At 41.0% G+C, this 22,101-nt stretch overlaps 1 protein-coding gene across 3 annotated transcripts in view; it reads left to right on the plus strand.

Moving 5' to 3' along the window:
* The window catches only part of Acsl5 (acyl-CoA synthetase long chain family member 5), a 49,457-nt gene that overhangs the window by 25,609 nt on the left and 1,747 nt on the right, over positions 1 to 22,101 (plus strand). For all 3 annotated transcript variants that reach the window (XM_021657121.2, XM_021657119.2, XM_021657120.2), the window contains exons 4-20: positions 4,502 to 4,566; positions 4,676 to 4,777; positions 7,246 to 7,345; positions 8,308 to 8,486; positions 9,228 to 9,260; positions 9,342 to 9,393; positions 10,178 to 10,251; positions 10,933 to 11,010; positions 11,980 to 12,114; positions 14,255 to 14,389; positions 15,206 to 15,301; positions 18,103 to 18,175; positions 18,375 to 18,463; positions 18,729 to 18,845; positions 20,746 to 20,889; positions 21,344 to 21,445; positions 21,935 to 22,006. In XM_021657121.2, coding sequence (XP_021512796.1) covers positions 4,502 to 4,566; positions 4,676 to 4,777; positions 7,246 to 7,345; positions 8,308 to 8,486; positions 9,228 to 9,260; positions 9,342 to 9,393; positions 10,178 to 10,251; positions 10,933 to 11,010; positions 11,980 to 12,114; positions 14,255 to 14,389; positions 15,206 to 15,301; positions 18,103 to 18,175; positions 18,375 to 18,463; positions 18,729 to 18,845; positions 20,746 to 20,889; positions 21,344 to 21,445; positions 21,935 to 22,006 — 1,646 coding nt within the window. The remainder of the gene's footprint in view (positions 1 to 4,501; positions 4,567 to 4,675; positions 4,778 to 7,245; positions 7,346 to 8,307; positions 8,487 to 9,227; positions 9,261 to 9,341; positions 9,394 to 10,177; positions 10,252 to 10,932; positions 11,011 to 11,979; positions 12,115 to 14,254; positions 14,390 to 15,205; positions 15,302 to 18,102; positions 18,176 to 18,374; positions 18,464 to 18,728; positions 18,846 to 20,745; positions 20,890 to 21,343; positions 21,446 to 21,934; positions 22,007 to 22,101) is intronic.

Here is a 22,101-nt window from a genome sequence, read left to right on the forward strand (position 1 = left end):
AATTTTAATGTCTTGTACTGTTGAATCCAGTGCAAGGCACCCAAGTTTCCTTTCTGAATGACTTGGCTTACAGCTCTCTCTCTCTCTCTCTCTGTACCCCCACCCCCACCCCACAGCCTTCAGTGTATCAATTACCCTCAAAAAGAACTAACCATGCAACAGTTACTGAACACACATTATCTATGCAACCTATGAGCCAATTACTGGTATTCTTTATCTCAAAGTTTAGGTAATGGAGACTCCGAGGTTCCAGGACATTCACAAGGTCAAGGAAGTAGAAAAGGTTGGGGTTGATATTTAAATCTATATCTGTTAGGTCGCAGATTTATCTGTTATGTAAATTGAAATTGGTCAATATTTTAACAAAGATAGGTATGCCTCATTAGAAAAGCTTTATTTTATTTTTTGGTCTTTCCTTTCAAAACTAATAACTTTTTAATTTTCATTGTATATGTTCATTGTGCATGATACTACTATAGTCCATGATACTATTATACATGGACATGTTTATGTAAAATATAATGTGTGTTAGCATATCCCCTATTTTCCTTAGAATAAAGTACAGCAATTAGTTCTTCATAAAACTACCACATGACCCATTTCTGAGTATTTACCCAAAGGACTCCGACTCAGCACATCGCAGAGGCATCTTCACGGCAATATTTATTGCAGCAACATCATAGTAGCTAACGTTTTGGACAAGCTAGATGTTAAGAATAGAGGAGTGGATTAAGGAAGTGTGGTACACACACACACACACACACACACGCATGCACATACATACATATGTGCATGCATATATATGTATCCATTTAAATTTATTGTGCATAATGATAAAAAGAGAAAGTCAATAAAACAACAAAAAATAAACTGAGAATTGAAACATAATACTGCACGTGTGTACTAGCTAGTTTTATGTTGTTAGCTTGATCCAAGTTGGCATTATCTGAGAGCAGAGAACCTCATTTGAGAAAGTACCTTCATAAGATTAGGCTACAGGCAAGCCTGCTCATGATGGGATGGGTAGTGTCACCCCTGGACTTGGTGGTCTTGGGTGCTACTAAGAAAGCAGGATTTGAAAGATGAACAGTCCAAGTAAGCAGCATCCAGGGACTCTGCATCAGGTCCTGCTTCCAGGTTCCTGCCCTGCTTGAGTTCCTGCCCTGGCTTCCCTAGGTAATGGACTATTACATGGAGGTGAAAGAAATTCTTTCATTTCCCAGCTGCAGTTGGTCATAGTTTCATCACAGCCACAGAAACCCTAACTAAAACAGCTTGCTAAACATAATTGCTTGTTTCACCATAGTTTTCCTCTTTTGTTCACTGTAGATTTTTTTATTAGCTACATGCTCGTGCATATGCAAGACTGTAGATAAGCACACATGATCCAGCACTTACACAAAGACATACCTAATAATTTAAATTTTAAACTTAGCGCAGGCTCCATGCTATGACTTGTAAAATGCATATTAGATGCATGCTGCATTGTACAAATACAGTTTATCAAACAATAGAGTTTTTCTAGCCTTAGAAAAGAATGAAGCTGTGCTGTCGGCGGGAAAGGGAATGCACCTGGAAATAATTAGATCGGGTGAATCATCAGTCTCATAAAGCCCGTGTCCTGTTTTCTCTCAGTTGTGCTTTCTAGATTTCCAAGAGATATAAGATCTTGTGTGTATATTTGAACAGTCTATTGTAGGGAAACTTTTCATACAATGTCTCCACAGAGCCCGTGCTTAGCAGTTCTGGGTCTAAATCAGCATCAGTTGTTTGCATTCCTTGCATATAACAAACTAGACTGTGCTGTTCTTCAGCTAAAACCAAGACATTCTGCATGTTATATGTGACTAAGAAGACATTTTGCTGGGATCTTTTGAAATTTTAAATTAGAATTCAAGTGGTAAGAGTAATATGCCTTATTACGCATACAGGCTTATGAACCAGCATGGCTACTGTGGTAGAAGAAAATTACAGTTCTGATGCTGTCTGGGGTTGAGTCTATCAACCAGTCCTTTTAACTCCCGGATTCATCTGGGATATTAGTTCAAATGTGTACTCCTTGGCTCAACATTTTTTTCCACTGAATCAGAATTCCAGAGAGTGAGACCCAATGATTCCTAGGAAAAATTAAAGAAAGGCATTCTGGGGATTCTGTATGCAAGTTAATCTTTGCTTAGCTCTGGGTGTCAACTTGGCCATGACTTTGTTCTCATCTGCACTCTTGGAAGGCATCACACCTTAGAACCCAACCAAGGAGGAGCTGAGTAAGTTAAACAGGGAATTAGTTTGCAAGTAGAAGCTGAAGGGGGAGTGGAGTTTAATGAGATTTGTGCTGTTTTCCCTTTGGGACAATTATTTGACTTGCTCCTTGGCTAGGGGCCTCTGCGGGCACTTTTATTAATCAGGAAGTAAAAAGGTGTGGGAGAGTCTTCGCCACATCAATGGGCTCCCCCTCTTATTAGGTAAGCTTCACGTTGGCCCAGGTCTTCATAGTTTCTAGTCCAATGGGAATGGCAGTAGTCATGAAAACCAGTCTTGTGCATCCAATCAACAGTAGCTGCCATTAGTGACTAATAGCAGGACAGAGGCTCTCACTGGTGGCCCCAGAGACACAGCCCTTGGGGATCAGTGACCATGGTCAATGGGCAGATCAGGACTTGCCACACTCCAGGAAAAAGTTTAGCCTTAGATTTTACTTCTGGACATTTTCCACAGCTGTTTCAGCAGGAAGAAAATGATAGCATTTCTCTTAGACAATCTCACTCATTTTTCATATCTCCCTAATTTACAACAGAGATAGCTATTATCACTTTCCTGCTTTTCTTCCTCTTTTCCCTTCACCACTAGATTGGGAAAGTCACATATTTGCCCTGAATTCTCAGTGATGTTTCCTTTGGAAAATCTGAATTCCTCTCGGTAATTTGGTTGAGCTCCTGGATTGTTCATTCATTTTTCTATGTCCATTTATTTTGGTGGTGCTTAGGATTGAACCCAGGTTCTGTTGCATGCCAGGTCCATGTTCTACTACTGGGTCACATTCCCAGAATCCCTCAGACTTGTTCTAATTTTAAGGTAGGCCAAATGGTTTAGATGTGTATAGGTTGAATTCTCTTATGGTAAGACACAAACTGGGGAAATATTGAAGGCAAGCATATGTTCTTATAGGTATACGTAAGTCTCCTCATCTTAGAAGACATGCTCATAAACAAGTAAAGTGCAGGAACAGCTTATTTGTGAGAATAGGTAAAAAATAATGGGGAAGATCCATTTTCATTAGCTGTTAAAATAGATGAAAGTATAACTTATTAAATCTATAAAATCAGAAATCAATTTTAAATCAGTCTATGAGAGGGTGTTAAAACCCAATTGGTTGAACAAAAGTAAATGTTTACGACAGCCCAGCCAAGTAGAACAGAGCTGGGTGCCAAAGTCCAAGCCCCTCCTGCCCTAGTTTGCTTTCTATTGCTTTGATAAGAACCAGGGCCAACAGTAACTGGGGAAGGAAAGGGATGGTTTGGCTTACCGTTCATTTCATAGTCACTTACTGAGGGAAGTCAGGGCAGAAACTCGACAGGAAGCGGAGGTAAGAACTGCTGCTTACCTGCTTGAGTTTTAATGCAACCCAGGCCCACTTGCTCGAGGATGGCACCACACACCGTGGGCTGGGCCCTCCCATATTCATCATTAACAAGAAAATGTGCACACACTTGCGCAGGGGCCAGTCTGATAGAGGCTGTTTCTCAGTTGAGGCTCCCTCTTCGCAGATGACTCTAGCTTGTGTCAAATTGACAAAAAGCCAAACAACCTTCTTATTTTATACTAAGGAACAATGTTTAAGGAAATACTCTAAACTGAAAACATATATTTGACAATATTTATTATATAATTATTTAGAGGGACTCAGAAACTTGAAACCATTATATAGATTCACAATGAAATAAAGTCAACTACTGTAGAGCCCTTTATCAGCTGGCTGTTGAGATCTCTACAGAAAAAAAATAGCATGGAAATGTTTAAACCAAATTAAGGAAGGAAGCATAGAACCAAATTTCTCTGTTTATTCCAAATATCTGGATGGGCACATCTGTGCGAAACTATGTATAATAATGGAAGGAAATAACATTATTAATGGTTAATAAGAATGCTGATGATCCATATTTTGAGTTTTTTATGTTATTAGCAAATTTTTATTATAGAGATGCTCAATTTTTCTCTCATTCAATACAGGCTGTTTATTTGTGCAGCTTAGTTTGTTCATATTACATGAACTAGTCCATATGGTGGCCTGAATGCCCATCTTATCATGGAATCAGTACTAAACTACCTTGTCTTATAACATTTCCTAGTTTGCCCTTGAATTTCCTGGACACCAAAGAAATCCAGATTCTTGCTAGATTTAGCCTTTGTGTCTTGGCCTCTCGTATGTGCTCTTTTCTCTTCTCTGGTCCAAATGATTTATTTGCAGCTAGAGTTGATTTGCTTTCAATGTTGTACGTTTTAGACAATGGACCATGCTTGGGATACAGAAAACCAAACCAGCCCTACAGATGGATATCCTACAAACAGGCAAGTCAAATGTGAGCTTTAGGAAATGCTTTTGCTCATGTATCATGAGCTGCTTTGGTCTCTTTTTTATCTTGGTCTATTCTCCCTGACCCCTTATTCTTTCTCCTAGGTGTCTGATCGAGCAGAGTACCTGGGCTCCTGTCTTTTGCATAAAGGATATAAGTCATCACAGGATCAATTCATTGGAATCTTTGCTCAAAATAGGCCAGAGGTACCATGATGATTCTAACTAATTGAACTGATATCCCCCAGTACAGCATTCTGCCCCTTGCTGATGATTTATCAAAGCCATTTAAAGATTTCATAATGCTTATTCTTCTAGTCTAAACAAGCTGGTCTTCCGAACCTCCTTAAAATCCCCACTGAGTGGCTACTAGTCCCTAGTCTGCATGGTTGGACTTGCATTTCCTACTTTAGTGTGTTTCATTTTAAGTTACTAATTTCCACAGGAGGAAAATAAAAACATTACGAGGGATGGCTACATAAAATCTTGAAGGTGTTGAAGAATGGGATGAATCAGTGTTAGAACTAGAATTTGTACTTGACCTGGTAAACCAGGGCATCCATGGCTACTGAGTCTGGCCATCACTATCTTTCCACAGTGAGCTGGAAGCAGATGCTGCACACTAAGATGTTTGGAAATAATCTTATTCCCAGGTTCCAATAAAGTCACTAAGGCTCAAATTCCTCAGGAAGAGACTTTGTGGGACTCATGTATTTGCTAAAAGCCATTGCTTTAGTCAGATTTTTAAATTAGTCCTGAAAAGTACTGTGGAGCCCAGTTTGAGAACTTTAGTAAGAACAAGTGACCTTGCTTTAGTCTAGGATGTGAACATCAAACCTGGTGTATCAGTCTCCCAGGATTACCAGAGTAAAAGGTGAGAGTAAGGAACGACGTTTGAGTTTCTGCTGATGCAACTCCCATTGCTATTGCAGGTTGCTTTCTTCTCATTATGTTCTCACTCTGTCTTTTCTCTGTGCACCTGTATCCCTTGGCAACTTTTTCATCTCTGGACTGTGACCATATTTTTATGTCTATATTTAACTTCACAGCTGCATTGAGGGTTAGGGCTTCAGTATGAACTCGGGAGGGAAGGGTGGGACTGCAAGTCAACCTGGTCTTCCAGTTATGACCAATGTTCAGAGCATAATGGGACTCTTGTGACATGCTTCATGATTGTGTGTGGACATAGTGGCATGTTTTTTTTTTTTTTTTGTTGGTTCATTTCCACTGTATTTAGATGTAGTTTTTCCCTCCATGTCCAAAACCCAAGCCTAACATTCCTTTGAAGTTCTGTCCTCCATCTTCCCTAGCTTCCCCCAGATAATCATGACTCCCCAACTCTGGAACGTGGTCTCTGCCTCCCATAGTATCCATAATGCTTTCCATGTCTTTTATGGGTGAAATGACCACCCTCTTCTTTTGTGTGCTGATCTACCTTGTGTTTATTTTTTTGCATATCTTAACTCGTTTATTTAAATTTTCCTTATAGCCTGGCACCATTGCACACACCTGTAATCCCAGAACTGGGGGAGGCAGAGGCAGGCAGATCTCTGAGTTCAAGGCCAGCCTGGTCTACAAAGGGAGTCCAGGACAGCCAAGGCTACACAGAGAAACCCTGTCTCAAAAGACAAACAAATGCCTCTTGTAGCAGGATCAGTGACAGTCCCTATGGCCATTCCCAAGGGTTTATGCCACACCCACGCCAGTGTCGCCATAGTAGCATAAGCTACAGGGCGGGGGATATGATTTCCCCGGAAATAATGCCCCCTGGAAGGTCCCTGGCAAACTCATCCCACTTGGAAAAGAGACGTGTTCTGAGATTTCTACGCTTCTTCAGTTGTGGCTCTGGGGCTGGAATAATAAATTCTTTGATCTTTCTCTGTGACACCTGAAACAGCATAACTAACTTTATAAAGAAATTTATTATTAGTAGATTGTTAAAGGCTTTAATAAAAATAAGTTTAAGAAAAGTAATGAATTAGATTTAGTATTAATAGGCATTAAGAATAGTAAAATAATAATAGGCTCCTTCTTAAGAAATAATAGCATGAGAGGTGCAGCTGGTGGGAGTTTCCCCCTCCCTTCAGTACCTTGTTCCTAGAAAAGATCATAAATCTTGGGCTGGACATATGGGAGGATGGTTAACAAAGGTGTAGTTAGATTTTGATATAGAGAGGGACTTTGGCAGGCGTCTGACTTAGCTCCTGACTTTCCTCTTCATTGGTTAGCAATAATGAAATTATATTTGAGGTTTCTTTTCCTTTGTTTGCTCTGATCAAAAAGTTTTTAGGCCAAGATTATTCATGGGTACTGCTTTATGTTTGACTGCATTTTGAGTTAAAATGTAAACTTTGTATTCTTGGTAAAAGTCTGAATGTTCTGGGAAGTATGCCAATTTTAAGGTGCCTTTTGTGAAATCATTATAAAAATACTAGTTTGATTTCAGTAAAGTTGCAGCAGAGTCAAAACCATCAAGGTGTCTCTGTCAATTCTTCACCGAAACCGTGTCTTCCTGTCTAAAGCCTTGTTCTCCCGCGGACGACGGGAGCCCGACTGGGCTGGTCCGTGGCAGGTTTAGAAAACAAAAAACCATAAGCACACCAAATGAGCATTTGTTAGTTGAATGTCTGAATCAATGCTCTTCGAAGTACTTAACTTGAAATTTTTTTCTGCAGTGGGTCATCTCTGAGCTAGCCTGTTACACATATTCAATGGTAGCTGTCCCCCTGTATGATACATTGGGAGCAGAAGCCATCATATATGTTATCAACAAAGGTAACATTTTGCTATCACATTATAATTTTATTCTTTCTTAATGCTGAATAATCCTTCAGTTTGGCTTTTTTCTTTCTCTTTTTTATTTTTCTGACAGTATAGTACTTAGGATATCACTTACATAGAAACCATAACAGTCCTATGAGACAGGTCTGCTTAGATAAGAAGCTCAGCAAAATTAAGATGGCACAGGACAATAGCATGTTTAGAGGCAAGACTCTTCTCACCCTGGGATAAAACTCGGCTTGCACCAGGCTTGCCCAAGTCCCAACTACAAATGCAGGCTTTATTCCTTTGAAAGCTTGAGTCAGCATATCTAAGCACTGTACCAGTATGCATGTGAATGCATAGAAGGAAACTGCCTTTGTTAGAGAAACAAAGCCAAGCTGAACTGGCAAGCAGCATCCCTTTCACACGTCTAATGGAGTACTTTTTGTCTCTGCATTGGTAAGCAGAGTAGATTCATTTTAATACAGACACTACTGAAATATTCTATTTGTGAGGACAAGAATCAGAAAATGATGACATTTAGAATCATAAAATGTCTGCCTACTAAAGACTCCATTTGCATTCGACTTCGTCATCTGTTCCCTGCTCTGCAAAACATATCATCACGAAAACACCCCAGTACACAATATTTAAATGAGTTTTCTTAAACAAAAGAATTTATGTAGTTATAGAAATTAAAATGTGTTAACAACATTAAAAAAATAAAAGGGCTTGTAGTTAATTTTTAAATTAATTTTAGTTAAATTCACTTTTTTCTTTTTTCTTTTTATAATCAATAGAGCATTTCAGCTTGAATTATCCAAATCTTATTTACAGATCTGATATCACCAGGGACTTCCTGGCTTTGATGTTTAACCCCTCCTCTCCCCTTTTTTTTTTTTTTTTTTTTTTGCAAAGTAGTCATGTATTTAACAGGAAAGGGTTGTGACTTCTGGCTCGGTTTCTGCTTTTAGCTGATATCGCAGTGATCATCTGTGATACACCCCAAAAGGCAACAATGCTAATAGAAAATGTGGAAAAGGGCCTTACCCCAGGCCTGAAGACAGTTATCCTCATGGACCCCTTCGATGCTGAACTGACAAAAAGAGGAGAGAAGTGTGGTATTGAGATGTTATCCCTGTGTGATGCTGAGGTGAGTCAACAATAGCTCACAGTTAGCTGATTGATCATTATGAGCAGCTTACCAGCCACCCACACAAAAGCATACGGCTGTGGTTGTTCAGGAATAGCATACAAGACATAAATCAGACTCACAGGCCTTACGAACATTTTCTTCAAGACAACAACAAAACTCATACAGAGGTGGACTGCTTTCCTTGGCTAGCTGTACCCTTTCTCAGTATAGAAGGTATGGATAAAGAGAACTCAAGGATGCTTATGAATCTGGCCCCTGATGTGGGTTGCCTGGGTTCACATTCTAGTTCTTCATCTGTAATAAGGGACAGCTCTCCCTTGCTATAAATGGAGGATTAAAATGGTTCTAATCTCACAGATGTTAGCAATAGTTAGATGGATTTGTGTGTGTGTGTGTATGTGTGTGTGTGTGTGTGAATTGCTAAGAAAAGTGTCTAGCATAGCATAAATCCTGGTATGTTCATGATTTATATATCATCCAAGAAAGGTTTAATTATGGTCTTAGATGTCTGGACCTTCAGAGAATGATGAGAAGTGTGGCAATTTGAGATGCGCCTTCTTTAGGTTAACATTCTTGAGATACTTTCAGTTTTTCTGGTGCTTCCATTGTACATCAACACTGGCTTATAGGCTCAGTCCAGGTTGGAAACTGGGAGGTTCAGAACATGGAAAGGGAGAGCTGAATTTAAGTCTGTCCGTCCTCAACAAAACTCTTTTTCTTGATCTCCTGTCTATTCAGAATATAGGCAAAGAGAACTTCAAAAAACCAGTGGTAAGTGTCCTTCTTGAATTTGAGTTTTGTACTAGTCCTCTCCGCTCACAGCAGACTCACACCCTTGTACTTCTTCTCCAGCCTCCAAATCCAGAAGACCTAAGCGTCATCTGTTTCACCAGTGGAACTACAGGTCAGTGTCTTTGAGACCTTGACAGAGCTCCCAGGGAGCTAACAAACAAGGCTGAGACCAAGAGCATACCTGCCCACTAGTCCTGTCCTCAAGTGCTTACAACCAAGGCATTTATGAATGAATTCCCAGCCAGAAAAACAGTAGCATAACGTAATAGATTCCTTTGAATACACATGGTAGTATTTCCAATGTGTGGATTTCAGAAGTCTTAAAGATGATACCAAAATGTCAACTTTTCCCTCTACCTTTCCACTGTTTCAATTAGGCATACTACTAGAATCACAGAACCATACGGTTGGGATGGTTTAAGAGATATACCACTGGGATAGTTTCATTCAGTCATGGTAACTCAGTGATGGTTCTCCACAGATGGTTGTGTCCTTACTCAACATTTAGTAGAAGGTTTAATTGTATTTACTGTGGACCGTTCCAATATGCCTGCTTTATAAAGTTTATAGCGATATTGTTGGGAGATCTTAGGTATAAATTCTTAAACATGTAAACAGCACAAGAAGGGTTTATTTGTCATTTTCTTTTTGAGTATTGTCCCCTGAGGTTCTGTCTGTGCTGTAAGTATAAGAGGCCAATAATACAGTAAGTGCTAGGAGTCCTGGGGAATGAACCATTCCTAAGCCAGAGGCATCTATGTCTACACAAAGCTACAGTCAAGAGGACAAACTTTTGTCTCCAGAACAGAGCCAAATTGAATTTAGCATCTTTGAAGGTCAAAGGTTACCAGTAAGCCACACTAAGGATCTTTCTCTTCACCTCTGCTTTCCTACAGGTGACCCCAAAGGAGCTATGCTAACCCATCAAAATGTTGTTTCAAACATGTCTGCTTTTCTCAAATTGCTGGAGGTCAGTGGTCAGTCAAGAAAGAGGCCCTCACTAAAATGTGAATTGCCTATAAGACTTTTAATTATGGAATTTAGATGGAGCAGAGGGAGGAAAACATGGTGAAATGTCCATTATGTTTTCTCATCACTGTGACAAGATAGCTGACATAAGTCACTTAATGGGGGAAAGGTTTATTTTGGCTTAAGGTTCGTGGAGTTTCAGTCTATCTTGGTGTCAGGCAGCTTCTTTTGCAACTGGGATTCTTTATACCTTGGTGGAGCAAGAATCCGCAGACAGGAAGTGGGGCTGGAATATAATACCTCAAGACCCGCCTCAAGCTACCCCCTTCCTCCAGTGAGTCTCTGCCTCCTAAAAGGTCTATAACTTTAGGAAACAGTAGTACTAGAGAATACCAAGTGTTTAAGGACATGAGCCTACAGGGACCTTTTAAAGGAAAGCACAACAGTGCCTAAGGATGGAAAACAGTCTTTAGAACTACATGCCAAGCCTGTCTCTTAGAATCCCTCCAAGTCCCTGTATTCCATAGAGTTCAAAGCACTTAATGATTACAGAATATACCATGTCATGGAATACCTTGAGTACAGGGATGTGTTTACCTGTTCATTTAATGAAGAATCTTAAAATGGTAGTTTTACATTTTAACCTCAATCCATTGTTGCTTCTTTGTTCCTTCATCCACAGCCTATCTTCCATCCCACTCCTGAGGATGTGAGCATATCCTACCTTCCCTTGGCCCATATGTTTGAGAGGGTTGTTCAGGTGAGTGTCCTGTGTACCTAGCAGGTAGGAAAGGGGGTTCCAGAGTTGCTGGTCCCACATTTACTCAAAAGCCAGAAGTTCAGGACATTCCTAGCCCTTCTCTATGGAATTAAGCACAGACATGCCATCAGGTCCTACGAGTCCTGACTATGGTCTATCTCATAAGTCTGCTTGCCTAAGGAGGTTAATATTTGCTTCTGACTTCACAGGATGCATACAGTCTATCTTCTTTTAATCCTGAGTTGACTTACCAGACATTGTGTCTTCTTTCTTACTTCTTTTTGGATAGAATTTTGAGAGGATCTAGGCTTAAAGAAAAAGGTGTCCACAGGAAGACAGGCAGGGAACATTTGATCCAGATCAGGGCCCAGCTATTTTCATACCTGTAAGGAGGCAGGCACATTGTGCTTCCCTTCTGGGAGTGGACTCCAAAATTTCCAGTCATTCTGAAGCTGATTTGAAAACAAAAGAAACACTGATTTTTCAAACCCTCAGGTTCTGTGGTAGGGATGGCTTTTCATTCCTTTTGTGCTGAGCATTCACCCGGTATACAACTGGTTGTTCTGCAAAATGCCACACTGATTCTAATAAAACTTTACATAGACTTTAGCATCTCTCACACTGGAATGGTCTTAACTGAAGACATGTTTTTCTATTTTAACTGGCTGTAGTTTTCCCTAGAGCCACAGAGGAGTGTTTCTTATGAAGGATGATAGCTTAGACTGATACACAGAACTGTCAGGGCAGGACCCACAGTCTCACAGTCTGTTATCTCTCTTGCCACCTTTGCCACATCCTTTTTTGGGGGGAGCCTCTCAGAGACCTACCTGAGTGTCTGTGTTGGTCAGAAGCAGGTGTTATGCAGAGGAAAGTGCCTATGGGTTTCAGCTTACTTTCTCAGTTCCATCAGAGACAAGCCCTGCCTACAGTGATCCATGGCTCTGAGCCTTGTCTTTCATCTTGTTTCAGGCTGTCATATTTTCCTGTGGAGGCAAAGTTGGGTTCTTCCAAGGAGATATCCGGTTGCTGCCTGATGACATGAAGGTTCTGAAACCCACAGTATTTCCCACAGTGCCTCGACTCCTTAACAGGGTCTATGATAAGGTATGAGCCTTGCTTCTGTTGGGATTATACTGAGAAGGCTCTGAGGGACTGTATCATGACAAGAATTCATTTCAGCCCTATCCAAACCTCAGTGAGTATCTATGTAAGCTACATTATGACTGTAACTGTGAGAAGCCATAAGAAATGTCCCCTTTTTCTGGATTATATGGCTGATCTGAGGAAGAGCTACACTCAGACTTGGGGGACCACCTCAGTTTTTAACCAGTATCCTGCAAAGTTCTTTCTCTGATTTGTATGTGCTGGTAATGTAACTTTGCTGAGGTAACAGAGAGAGGTAAATGTTCCATATATGTCATGTACTTAACAATAGTAAGCCATGCTTTGCTTGTTCACAGAACTCTGATGAGGAGGAGGTAGAGCTAAGAAGGAAAAGGGATCAGAATAAACTATCACACAACAATTTTAGCTGTAGTGAGCACTGCCCACTGAGGTTGCAAAGTGCTGATTTTCCCAATTACAACTCCCCTGTTTCTTTTATATTCCCTAGCTGACATTGTGCAATAAAGACCTAACAAATGTTTTTATTTTCTCCTTAATTTATCACTCACAGGTATAATGAATTTATGCCCTAGCAATCCTCAAAAGTGGCCAATGGTGATTTTTTTATTATTATGAATTCATTATCTTTACATTTGTATTTTTCCATCCATTTTTATGTGCGCCCATCAAACTCTCATGTGTGCTTCTGACATGACCCTAGTAGTCTATGATGGATTCCGTCTTTCTGATACAAGATATCTTAAGTTCAAATCACCCAATCCTTAGATTGGCTAGTATCTGCAACTGTCCATTAATGGCTGGGATTTGCACACAGGCAATAGTGTTTGCTATTCCATAGCCCTGGAGTCTCAGGAAGAGATACCATTACTGATGTGCATTGGACCTTACCACTCAGATTCTGACATTGGCTTTCAGTCTTACCAGAGGCCAAACTGAGCTGTAGGAAGAATGGACAGTATTCTAGAACACAGGTGAAGTATGGACATTGGAAACCATGTTAACATTCTCCAGTTCCTCATCAGACTGTGGAAGCATTAGATTGGGTTGTTATGTTTTTTGGTGTTATTGAACTTTTCTATTTTTGGGAGAAAGTATTCAAAAATATTAATTACTAATAAATAATTTGAATCTGGAGCTTATTTCATAAAATGGAAATTTTATTAGGTGAATTTCTGGTCATAGCTTTTTGTCAGTGACTTGTTAGGAGAGCTAGTCATGTGACTGTTAAAGGTAAGAGTTTGTGATTAAGAGAGTACCAGGCCATGCTGCCATGATGTAGGCAGCATTTAGTGTCCCTCAGAATCAGATGGTGAGACAGAGGGTGAACAACCCTGGCTGTCTCCAGGCCTGTAAATGAAAGCACGTGACAGGAGAGGCTCCTGTGTATTTTGAACTGGAAAGAGCTCTAATGTCCCTGAGTGCAACGTCTAGTATGGAGACGTCCTGAAGGTTGGAGTTCAGGGTTTAGGCTTTAATTTTGAAAATAAAGAGGTTCCTGTGGCCTGTCTATGGAGATGTTTTTCTCATAGGAGTGTGGTTGGTAGGTTGTGGTTATGATGCCACGATCATGATAATCAGGAAAATAACATGAGCTGGGAAAACTGATATTAAGTGTTTAAGTTCAAAGGGGAAAAACGATGTCATTAGGGATTTCTGTTCAAGTTTGTATGATGTTGACTAAAGGACTTTTGTTGTAAAGATGGTCATTTTCCAGGTTTGGAGGATGTGAAAATGTCATTAAGGCGGAGGAAAGGAAGAGGTGGTACTAATTTTTAAAAGAAAGATTTCTCAACTTTTCGCTGGGCCATTAAATCAAAAGCCACAGGACGATCACGCCCATGGAATGATTTCCTATCCGATTTTTAAACCACTGGTGGACACATTTTAAATTTGCTTATCTCAGTTATCAAAGTTGTTTCTGTGAGGTTTGGGGCTCTGCATTATGCGGTAATTTCACTTGTTTCAGGGTGTGGGCATATCTCTGTGGGCTTGTCCTCAGTAAGCCAGCCAGTTCATGAGTTGTGAGATGCTTTCTTATGAAGCAAGGAGGTCTTGGCTACTACTAAATGACCTTGTGAAGCATCTCTAGTTTCCATCAAGAGGCCTTATCACCCTCCAGGTACAAAATGAAGCCAAGACACCCTTGAAGAAGTTCTTGTTGAACCTGGCTATCATCAGCAAATTCAATGAAGTGAAAAATGGCATCATTCGGCGGGACAGTCTGTGGGACAACCTCGTCTTTTCAAAGATCCAAGTACGTTGACTAGATCTTAGACACCAGGGCTGTGACACTTAGTATCCTCCTCCCCTCCATTCAGATGCCAGTGATACCCTGACTGGAGATCTTGGCAGAGCATCTCTGCCCACACCTTTTGCTCTGTACCTCTTTTCCTTCCAGTGTATGTGTGCGTTTGGGTGGAGGTGGTGGTGGGGAAGCATGTGACATGGTGTATGTGTAGGGTTTAGAGGACAACTTCAGGTATCAGTCTCACCTCCTGCCTTGTCTGAGACAGGGTCTCTCCTGTTCCAGGCTGCACACACAAGGCTACTAGCTGGCCTATCAGCTTCTCAGGATCTGTTTTCACCACCGATCTCTTCATGGAAGAGAGTTGGGTTTACAGTGGTGGCACTGCATCTGGCTTTATCTGGGTTCTGAGTGTCTGGACTCTGGTCTTCACACTTGCACAGCAGATGCCTTACCCACTAAGTCACCTCCCAAGCCCCACTGTCACCTTTGAGACGACTCTTGTGAAACTTTGCACCAAAGAGAAAGCATAAAGCAGATTGGATGTAGGTATTAGCACTCTGTACTGTTGTCTTAATATGTTCTGCTAAGTTTGTAAGTGATATAAATTAAGAACTTAAACAACAACAACAAGCCTGCGAGTTCTCTCAGGAATGGACGGTGGTGATGCTAGACATGGCATTTTAAGTGAGTGCCAGGCTGTAGTGTAAGTGCTTACAAGTCAAGTAAGTAGGTTGGACAGCTGGGCATGTGATTTCACCCATTTCACAGCAGAGGAAAATGAAGAACAGAGGCTCAGCAGCTCTTTCTGTTTCTACCAAACAGGGCAGCCTGGGTGGGAAGGTTCGCCTCATGATCACTGGAGCCGCCCCCATCTCCACTCCAGTCCTGACATTCTTCCGGGCTGCAATGGGATGTTGGGTAAGATTTCACATTTACATCAATGGAGTACACTATTTATTTATTTATTTATTTTAAAGAATTATTTGCTTATTTATTTATTATGTATACAGTGTTCTGCATGCATACACTTGTGCATGCCAGAAGAGGGCACCAGATCTCATCTTTGATGGTTGTGAGCCACTATGTGGTTGCTGGGAATTGAACTCAGGACCTTTGGTAGAACAGCCAGTGCTCTTAACCTCTGAGCCATCTCTCCAGCCCGGAGTACACTATTTAAATAAAAATAAAATTGTAAATGAAAAGCACTGAAGAGAAGATCACCCTAAATCTTTGATAACACACCTGGCCTGACCCTTCACGCCTCTAGTCACTGTAGTTAGTTAGCATCATTTAATGGTTTCACAACAGCTTATTGAAAGCACTCAAATGACGAGTCACTGTGGATAGACACTTCTGCCCACACGGCACCGAAGATGAGTGGCAGTCATAGGACAATTTAAGAATTTTAGTTCTCTTCTTTCACCAAGAATGGAATTTAGATCCTCAGGTTTGGAAATAAGTGCCTTTACCCATCTTACCTATTACACGTTAATGTACATCACCAAACTTTCATGCCAGGTCTTTTATACTCATTCAGGAAATACTTAAAGTACCGTTCCCTACACACTCACCAATGATAAGTTTCTCAGCCAGTTAATTGCCACTAAACAAAATACTTCATTCCATCTTGTTTCTTTTATTAATACTGTCTTAGTTAGGGTTTCATTGCTGTGAAGAGAAACCATGACCAAGGTAACTCATAAAAAGAAAACAAAAAACATTTATTTGGGGCAGGCTTACGGTTTCTGAGGTTTAGTCCATTATCATGGCAGGAAACATGGAGGCATCGAAGCAGACATGATGCTGGAGTTGCTGATCTTGATCTGCAGGTGGCAGAAGACTGTGTACCACACTGGGAGTAGCTTGGGCATAGGAGACTCACAGTGACACACTTCTTCCAACAAGGCCACACTTCCTAATAGTGTCACTCCCTATGAGCCAAACATTCAAACACCTAAGTGTGGGGTCCATACCTATTCAAACCACCACAAACGGCAAACTTCACTCTTCACTGCCACTTGTATTTCCTCCATGGATTACTTTATGGCTTCCTCACAGAAAGAAGGCAAAGGGTGACTTAGTTCCCTTGCATATTGCTAAGACTTCTTCATATACTTAAGATTAATCTCCACTGTGATAGACATTATTTCCTGGTCTATCATTTTCATTTGCCTTGCTTGTAGCTATATAAAGACTGATTCAATATGTAGGCCAATTGGTACAAGTTTTCTGTTGTGGCTTTTAATTGCTGAGACAGGTCTTTCTTCTTTTTTTTTTTTTTTCCTTTAAAATTTGTTGTTGTTGCTTTTTTGTTCAAATAAAAACTTTTATTTTATGCATATGGGTGCTTTGCCACATGCATGCCTGTTGCCCTCAGAGGCTGGCTGTCAGATCCCCTGAGACTGGATCTACAGATGGTTTTTGAATGCTGAGAATTGAACCCATATCTTCTGGAAGAGTGGCCGGAAGATCTTACCTTCCAAGCCATCACTCTAGCTCTTTTAAGCCTTTCTTTTTGTTTTTTGTTTGTTTGTTTGTTTTTGAGACAGGGTTTCTCTGTGTAGCCTTGGCTGTCCTGGACTCCTGCCTCAGTATCCCCACGTGCTGGGATTACAGACATGTGCCACTGAACCCAGTTTCCTACAAACCTTTCTAATCCCTGACATCTTAAGACTGTCTTTGCCCATATTTTCTGGTAGTTTTATGGACTTACAATTTTTTCATTTATGCCTTATCTGTAATGTACTGATCTGGCTGTGAATATTTTCTCTCTTGTTCCAAATGGGTACAAGTTTGCTGATCCACCTAACCATGTGTCAGAAACAAAATGGAAGACAGATAGAGGCTCAGCCTTAAGAGACTGTTCCACATACATATACCCATTATTAGAAGGGACTGGTCCCAGTCAGTGGCAGGTCTTTGGGGTTTGGAAGCTGTTATCCTCTTGGCCTTCTTAGTACGTTTCTTTCCCTCAGCCTCAAAGATTATTAGAAAGTTCTGTTTCCAACTCCTTCCCAGAAACATCTCCTAGTGTCTTTACTTCTATCATCCCTGCCAGTTGCAGGCCACACCCCTGACTGCAGCAGTCTATCAATGTGCTTCCTACCACCAGTCTTTCTTTGGTCAAGGTTATCTTCTCTATGTGAGGGTTAGCAACTACGGTACTAACTACCCCTACTGCCTGCCTTATAGTTGAACCTTTACTGGAACTCAGCTAAACCCATTCATTTATACATGGTCTGTGGCTGCTTTTATGTCACACTGGCAGAGTTAAGCTGTTGACAGAGAGACCAGTTGTTTTACAAAGCTGAGAATATTTAGTCTTGCCTGTGTAGAAAGTTTGCCAGCCCTTGGTCTTTATCAAAGCAGGAACTCTTAAGAAGCACACCACTGTGTTCTTATTTCCTTCAGAGTTGCTCAATTGCCAGGTTTAAGTCCAATGGCTACTGGGTTGTGTATCACTTAGCGAATAATTTGCATTCCCCACCTACTTGACAAGGCCATTTTTTTTTTAATGTAAGTTTCTGTACTTTGGTGTTTCTGAATGTTTTTGTTTTGTAATGAGCCCTCAGTTGTGGAGAACTAGCAGCTGGGTATGCTTTCAAGGTTTCCCAAAGCGATTTTCAGCTCTTTTCTATAGTTTGTTTTTCTATCTTGGCCATAAGGCATGGCCAGTCATACTTTATCTTAAGTCTCAAAGTTGTTCTTTGTATTCTCAGGTGTTTGAAGCTTATGGCCAAACAGAATGCACAGCTGGATGTTCAATTACTTCACCTGGGGACTGGACAGCAGGTAGCTTTTCCACCTGCTGGTTGGGAGAAGGCTTCTAACTGAGCCATGGTTTAGGGATTTATATAATTTTGGTGTTCTGGATGAATGTGTTCAATGGTAAAGGCAAGTCCTGTTTTCATTCTTAGAGTCAGTTCCATAAACATCTTAGAAACATGCTTGCTTTATGGTTGCTCAGCTCAGAATGTCTGGTATGTTCTAGGCCATGTTGGGACTCCAGTGGCTTGCAATTTTGTCAAGCTAGAAGATGTGGCTGACATGAACTACTTTTCAGTAAACAACGAAGGCGAGGTGGGTAGATTATGCCCGGCACTCAGCTAACCATAGCGGTGAGGCTCAGTTCAAAACCTAAAGCTATGGTCTGGCTTGGGTTTGACTCCTCAACTTTTAGGAATGAATATAAGATCAGTGAGCTAGCTGCACTTTCCTCCAGTGGGGACTAGGAGTCTCCACACTGCAGAGGAAACCATCAAGTGAATTTGGTCTGAACAGGTGTTTTATAAGGTACAAATAACAGCCATTTCTATTGTCTCCCGTTTTATTGCCTGGTACACAGATCTGCATCAAAGGCAACAATGTATTCAAAGGCTACCTAAAAGACCCAGAGAAGACTCAGGAAGCATTGGACAAGGATGGCTGGCTTCACACTGGGGACATCGGCCGCTGGCTTCCAGTGGGTATCTCTCCTTCACTTACACGAGTGTCTGCTGTGGGACAGGGCAGAAGGATCTACCTGTTACAAGAGGGATAGGAATATGAGCTTAATCACCTGAGGCAGCTGCAGGGAAATGGGTCTGCAGCCTCTTTTTGTTCTTGTTTCCTCTAAGTTAAAGAGAGAAGAGTACTAATTGAAAGACCCTAGTTTGGGAGTTGGGAGATGTGTTCTGGTCTAGGCTGGAGCACTCTCATGATTTTGGCCACAATGTTACAGACACACCAGAATGTATTTCTTGCCAAATATAATATACACCACAGGTAGTGGTACTGATGTTGTGTCTAGGCACAAACCAAAGGAGATGCTTTAAAGTTAGATCTTCTTAGACCTCAGAGTTCACATGGTTTCCTTGCAGTTGAATAAGACTAGCTCAGGGAAACATTAAATGACTACTCCAGGAAAAAAGGTGGATAGGTGTATATTCTTTTCAATATTTTTCTTTTCTTCCTACTTTTCAGTTTTTTTCATTTTTTTTTTTTTGAGACAGGGTTTCTCTGTGTAGCTCTGGCTGTCCTGGACTCACTCTGTAGACCAGTCTGTCCTCCAACTCATAGAGATCCATCTGCCTCTACCTCTGGAGTGCAGGGATTAATGGCGTTCGCCACCACTGCCTGGCTTTTCCTACTTTTCTAAAGGTAGAAATTGTTTGACAGCTTCATGTACCTACAACTTTTTCCTAATGTGAAGTTTTCTTATTGTGAATGAGAAAGAACAAAGGTGTGTTTCTTTGTAATTAACACATGGAAATATATTAAGAGAAAGGAGATCTCCAAGTCATGTGTTTGCATAGGCTAATGCCTGCCTCTCAAGGACTCTGTGAAGACACAGACTGTTCTATAGGTTGGCTTGCTGAAGAACAATTGGTAGTAGTTGTTGAAAATCTTATCAGTTTTTCTAAGAGAAGAAACAGTTGTGATGGAGACTTGAAAGCTGTAATGGGAATTTTCCAAGGGTTTCCTTCCTCAGAGGTTTTCTTCACCCACTGTGTGTTAGGGGATTGGGGCTGTAACCACCTCTTCAAACTCTTTTCTTGCTCATTATTTCAAAATTTAAGAGATTCTGAGTGCTTGATCATGGATTTCCAAGAACACTGTCCTTATGGTACTTTTATCAACTGGGTATAACAGTCTGTTTAATCAGTGTTCCCTGCACTAAGGCTAGGATGCAGGCAATAGCTATGACTCCCCCTCCATGGGTGAGAAAAGGCTGCTCATTACTGACCACTTTCAGTCTGAATTGAGTCTAGCTCATTGATTAGTTCAGGAGAGAGCCCTATTTATGGTCTGTTTATGTGGACTGTGTTTGCTCCTTGTCCAATGCTACAACTCAAATCCCTAAGATGAACTCCTTAGGGAAATGAAGGAGCAAATGACCTGTGATGGTGGTCAGTGCCCTGCTTCTGTCCTAACAAGCCCAATTACTAGCTGGCTTGATTAGTAGCATGCAGATGTTTTAGCCTGCTCCTGGATTTAACAGGAAGTAAACACGGCAGGGAAAGCTACATCATTCATTATTTTAAGGAAAAGATAACCCCTCCCGTTTTTCAGAGTTTTCGGGATGGGGTAGTTAGAGATACATTAGAAATGGAGAGCTGCAGAATGTCTTCACTGAATGAGGCAGCCATTTGCATAACCTAGCAGGCCTGTGGGACTTTCCCTGAGGCTTGCTGGTTGGCCTTCCATAGACAGGCTTTTTGGAAGCCATTTCTACTTTCTGCAAAGCCAAGAAAGAAAAGAAACAACAGACTCAAAAATCTCCAGAGAAACTGGTTTAAATAAGGATAACACCTATGGCCTTCCTACTGATTCCATCTCCAAGGCTTCAAAACACTGATTATGCTTTTATCTGCTTCATACAGAATGGAACTCTGAAAATCATTGACCGCAAGAAGAATATTTTCAAGTTGGCACAAGGAGAATACATTGCTCCAGAGAAGATAGAAAATGTTTATACCAGAAGCAGACCAGTATTGCAAGTTTTTGTCCATGGGGAGAGCTTACGGGTAACACACCAGTTTCAGGGATGGCCTATGTTGGTTCTCATAGCCATAAGGCACTTGTGAAGGTGGGCTCAGATAAGATACTCCAGCTTACAAAACTAACTGTAAAACTGCATTCTGAATCATAAACATGCAGGGAATCATTTGCTGAAGTTATTGACACACTAAAGGAAGTAGCTTTGATTTCACATGACTGTGCTTGGGACTCTTCGCATCTATTCTGAGTAGCTTCCCTGACCCCAAACTGTCCTTTAGGGGGTTGGGTATGGCAAGTTTCAACATGGATCAGATAGGGATTTTTTAAGCTTAGTGACAACTGCTGCGTTTTGAGGAATCAGGTTTGGATAGGACACCTTTGTAGTCAAGTGCTGAGTGGGTCACTGTATGGTGAGGAAAACTTAGTACCAAATCAGTCTGGAGGTCTGATCTATTAAAACAACCTGCTTCCTTCCCACAGTCGTTCCTGATAGGAGTGGTGGTTCCTGACCCAGATTCGCTTCCCTCATTTGCAGCCAAGATTGGGGTAAAGGGATCCTTTGAAGAACTGTGCCAAAACCAAGTAAGCATGGCTCATAAAGTTCCCCAAGTAAGCATGGCCAGAAACGTTGCATGTGTCCTTATGGCCTGCTGTGGCAGAGAGGAGGCCCTTCCAGCTGTGGCATCTCTGGGTTCTCTGAACCTCCTCTATGCAGGGACACTATTCCTGCACCTGGGATTGGTAACTGAACCCGAAATGGACTTACTAGTTTTATTAGACTGAAAAACAGAATGTAGAGTTTAAAACACAAAATCCTGGCTTTTTAAAAGCAGTAATATGCTGCTTGTGAGAGCAAATGGAAGAGAAAAAAATGCCTTTTACACAGAACCTGTTAGCTTTGGGTTTACCTTTCCTTTTCCTTGTTTCCTTTGATAAATGCAAAGTAAATAATATGCTTCAATATCCTTTTTGTATCTCAATTTTATTCAAATCTTTTAGGCATTTTGAGCTGGTTCTTGAATGCCTTCCCTTCTCAGACACACATGGTTTAAGTGATGTTTTGTGTTTTAGCGTGTAAAGGAAGCCATTTTGGAAGACTTGCAGAAAATTGGGAAGGAAGGTGGCCTGAAATCCTTTGAGCAGGTCTGTACTGCTGATGTCATCCTGGTCCCTCAAATACCACTAGTTTTATTTAAAGCTCCCACCTGTACTGGTTTCAAAATATTAACTTCCAAGGA

Source organism: Meriones unguiculatus, chromosome 1, assembly GCF_030254825.1.
Source record: "Meriones unguiculatus strain TT.TT164.6M chromosome 1, Bangor_MerUng_6.1, whole genome shotgun sequence".
Classification (NCBI taxonomy): domain Eukaryota; kingdom Metazoa; phylum Chordata; class Mammalia; order Rodentia; family Muridae; genus Meriones; species Meriones unguiculatus.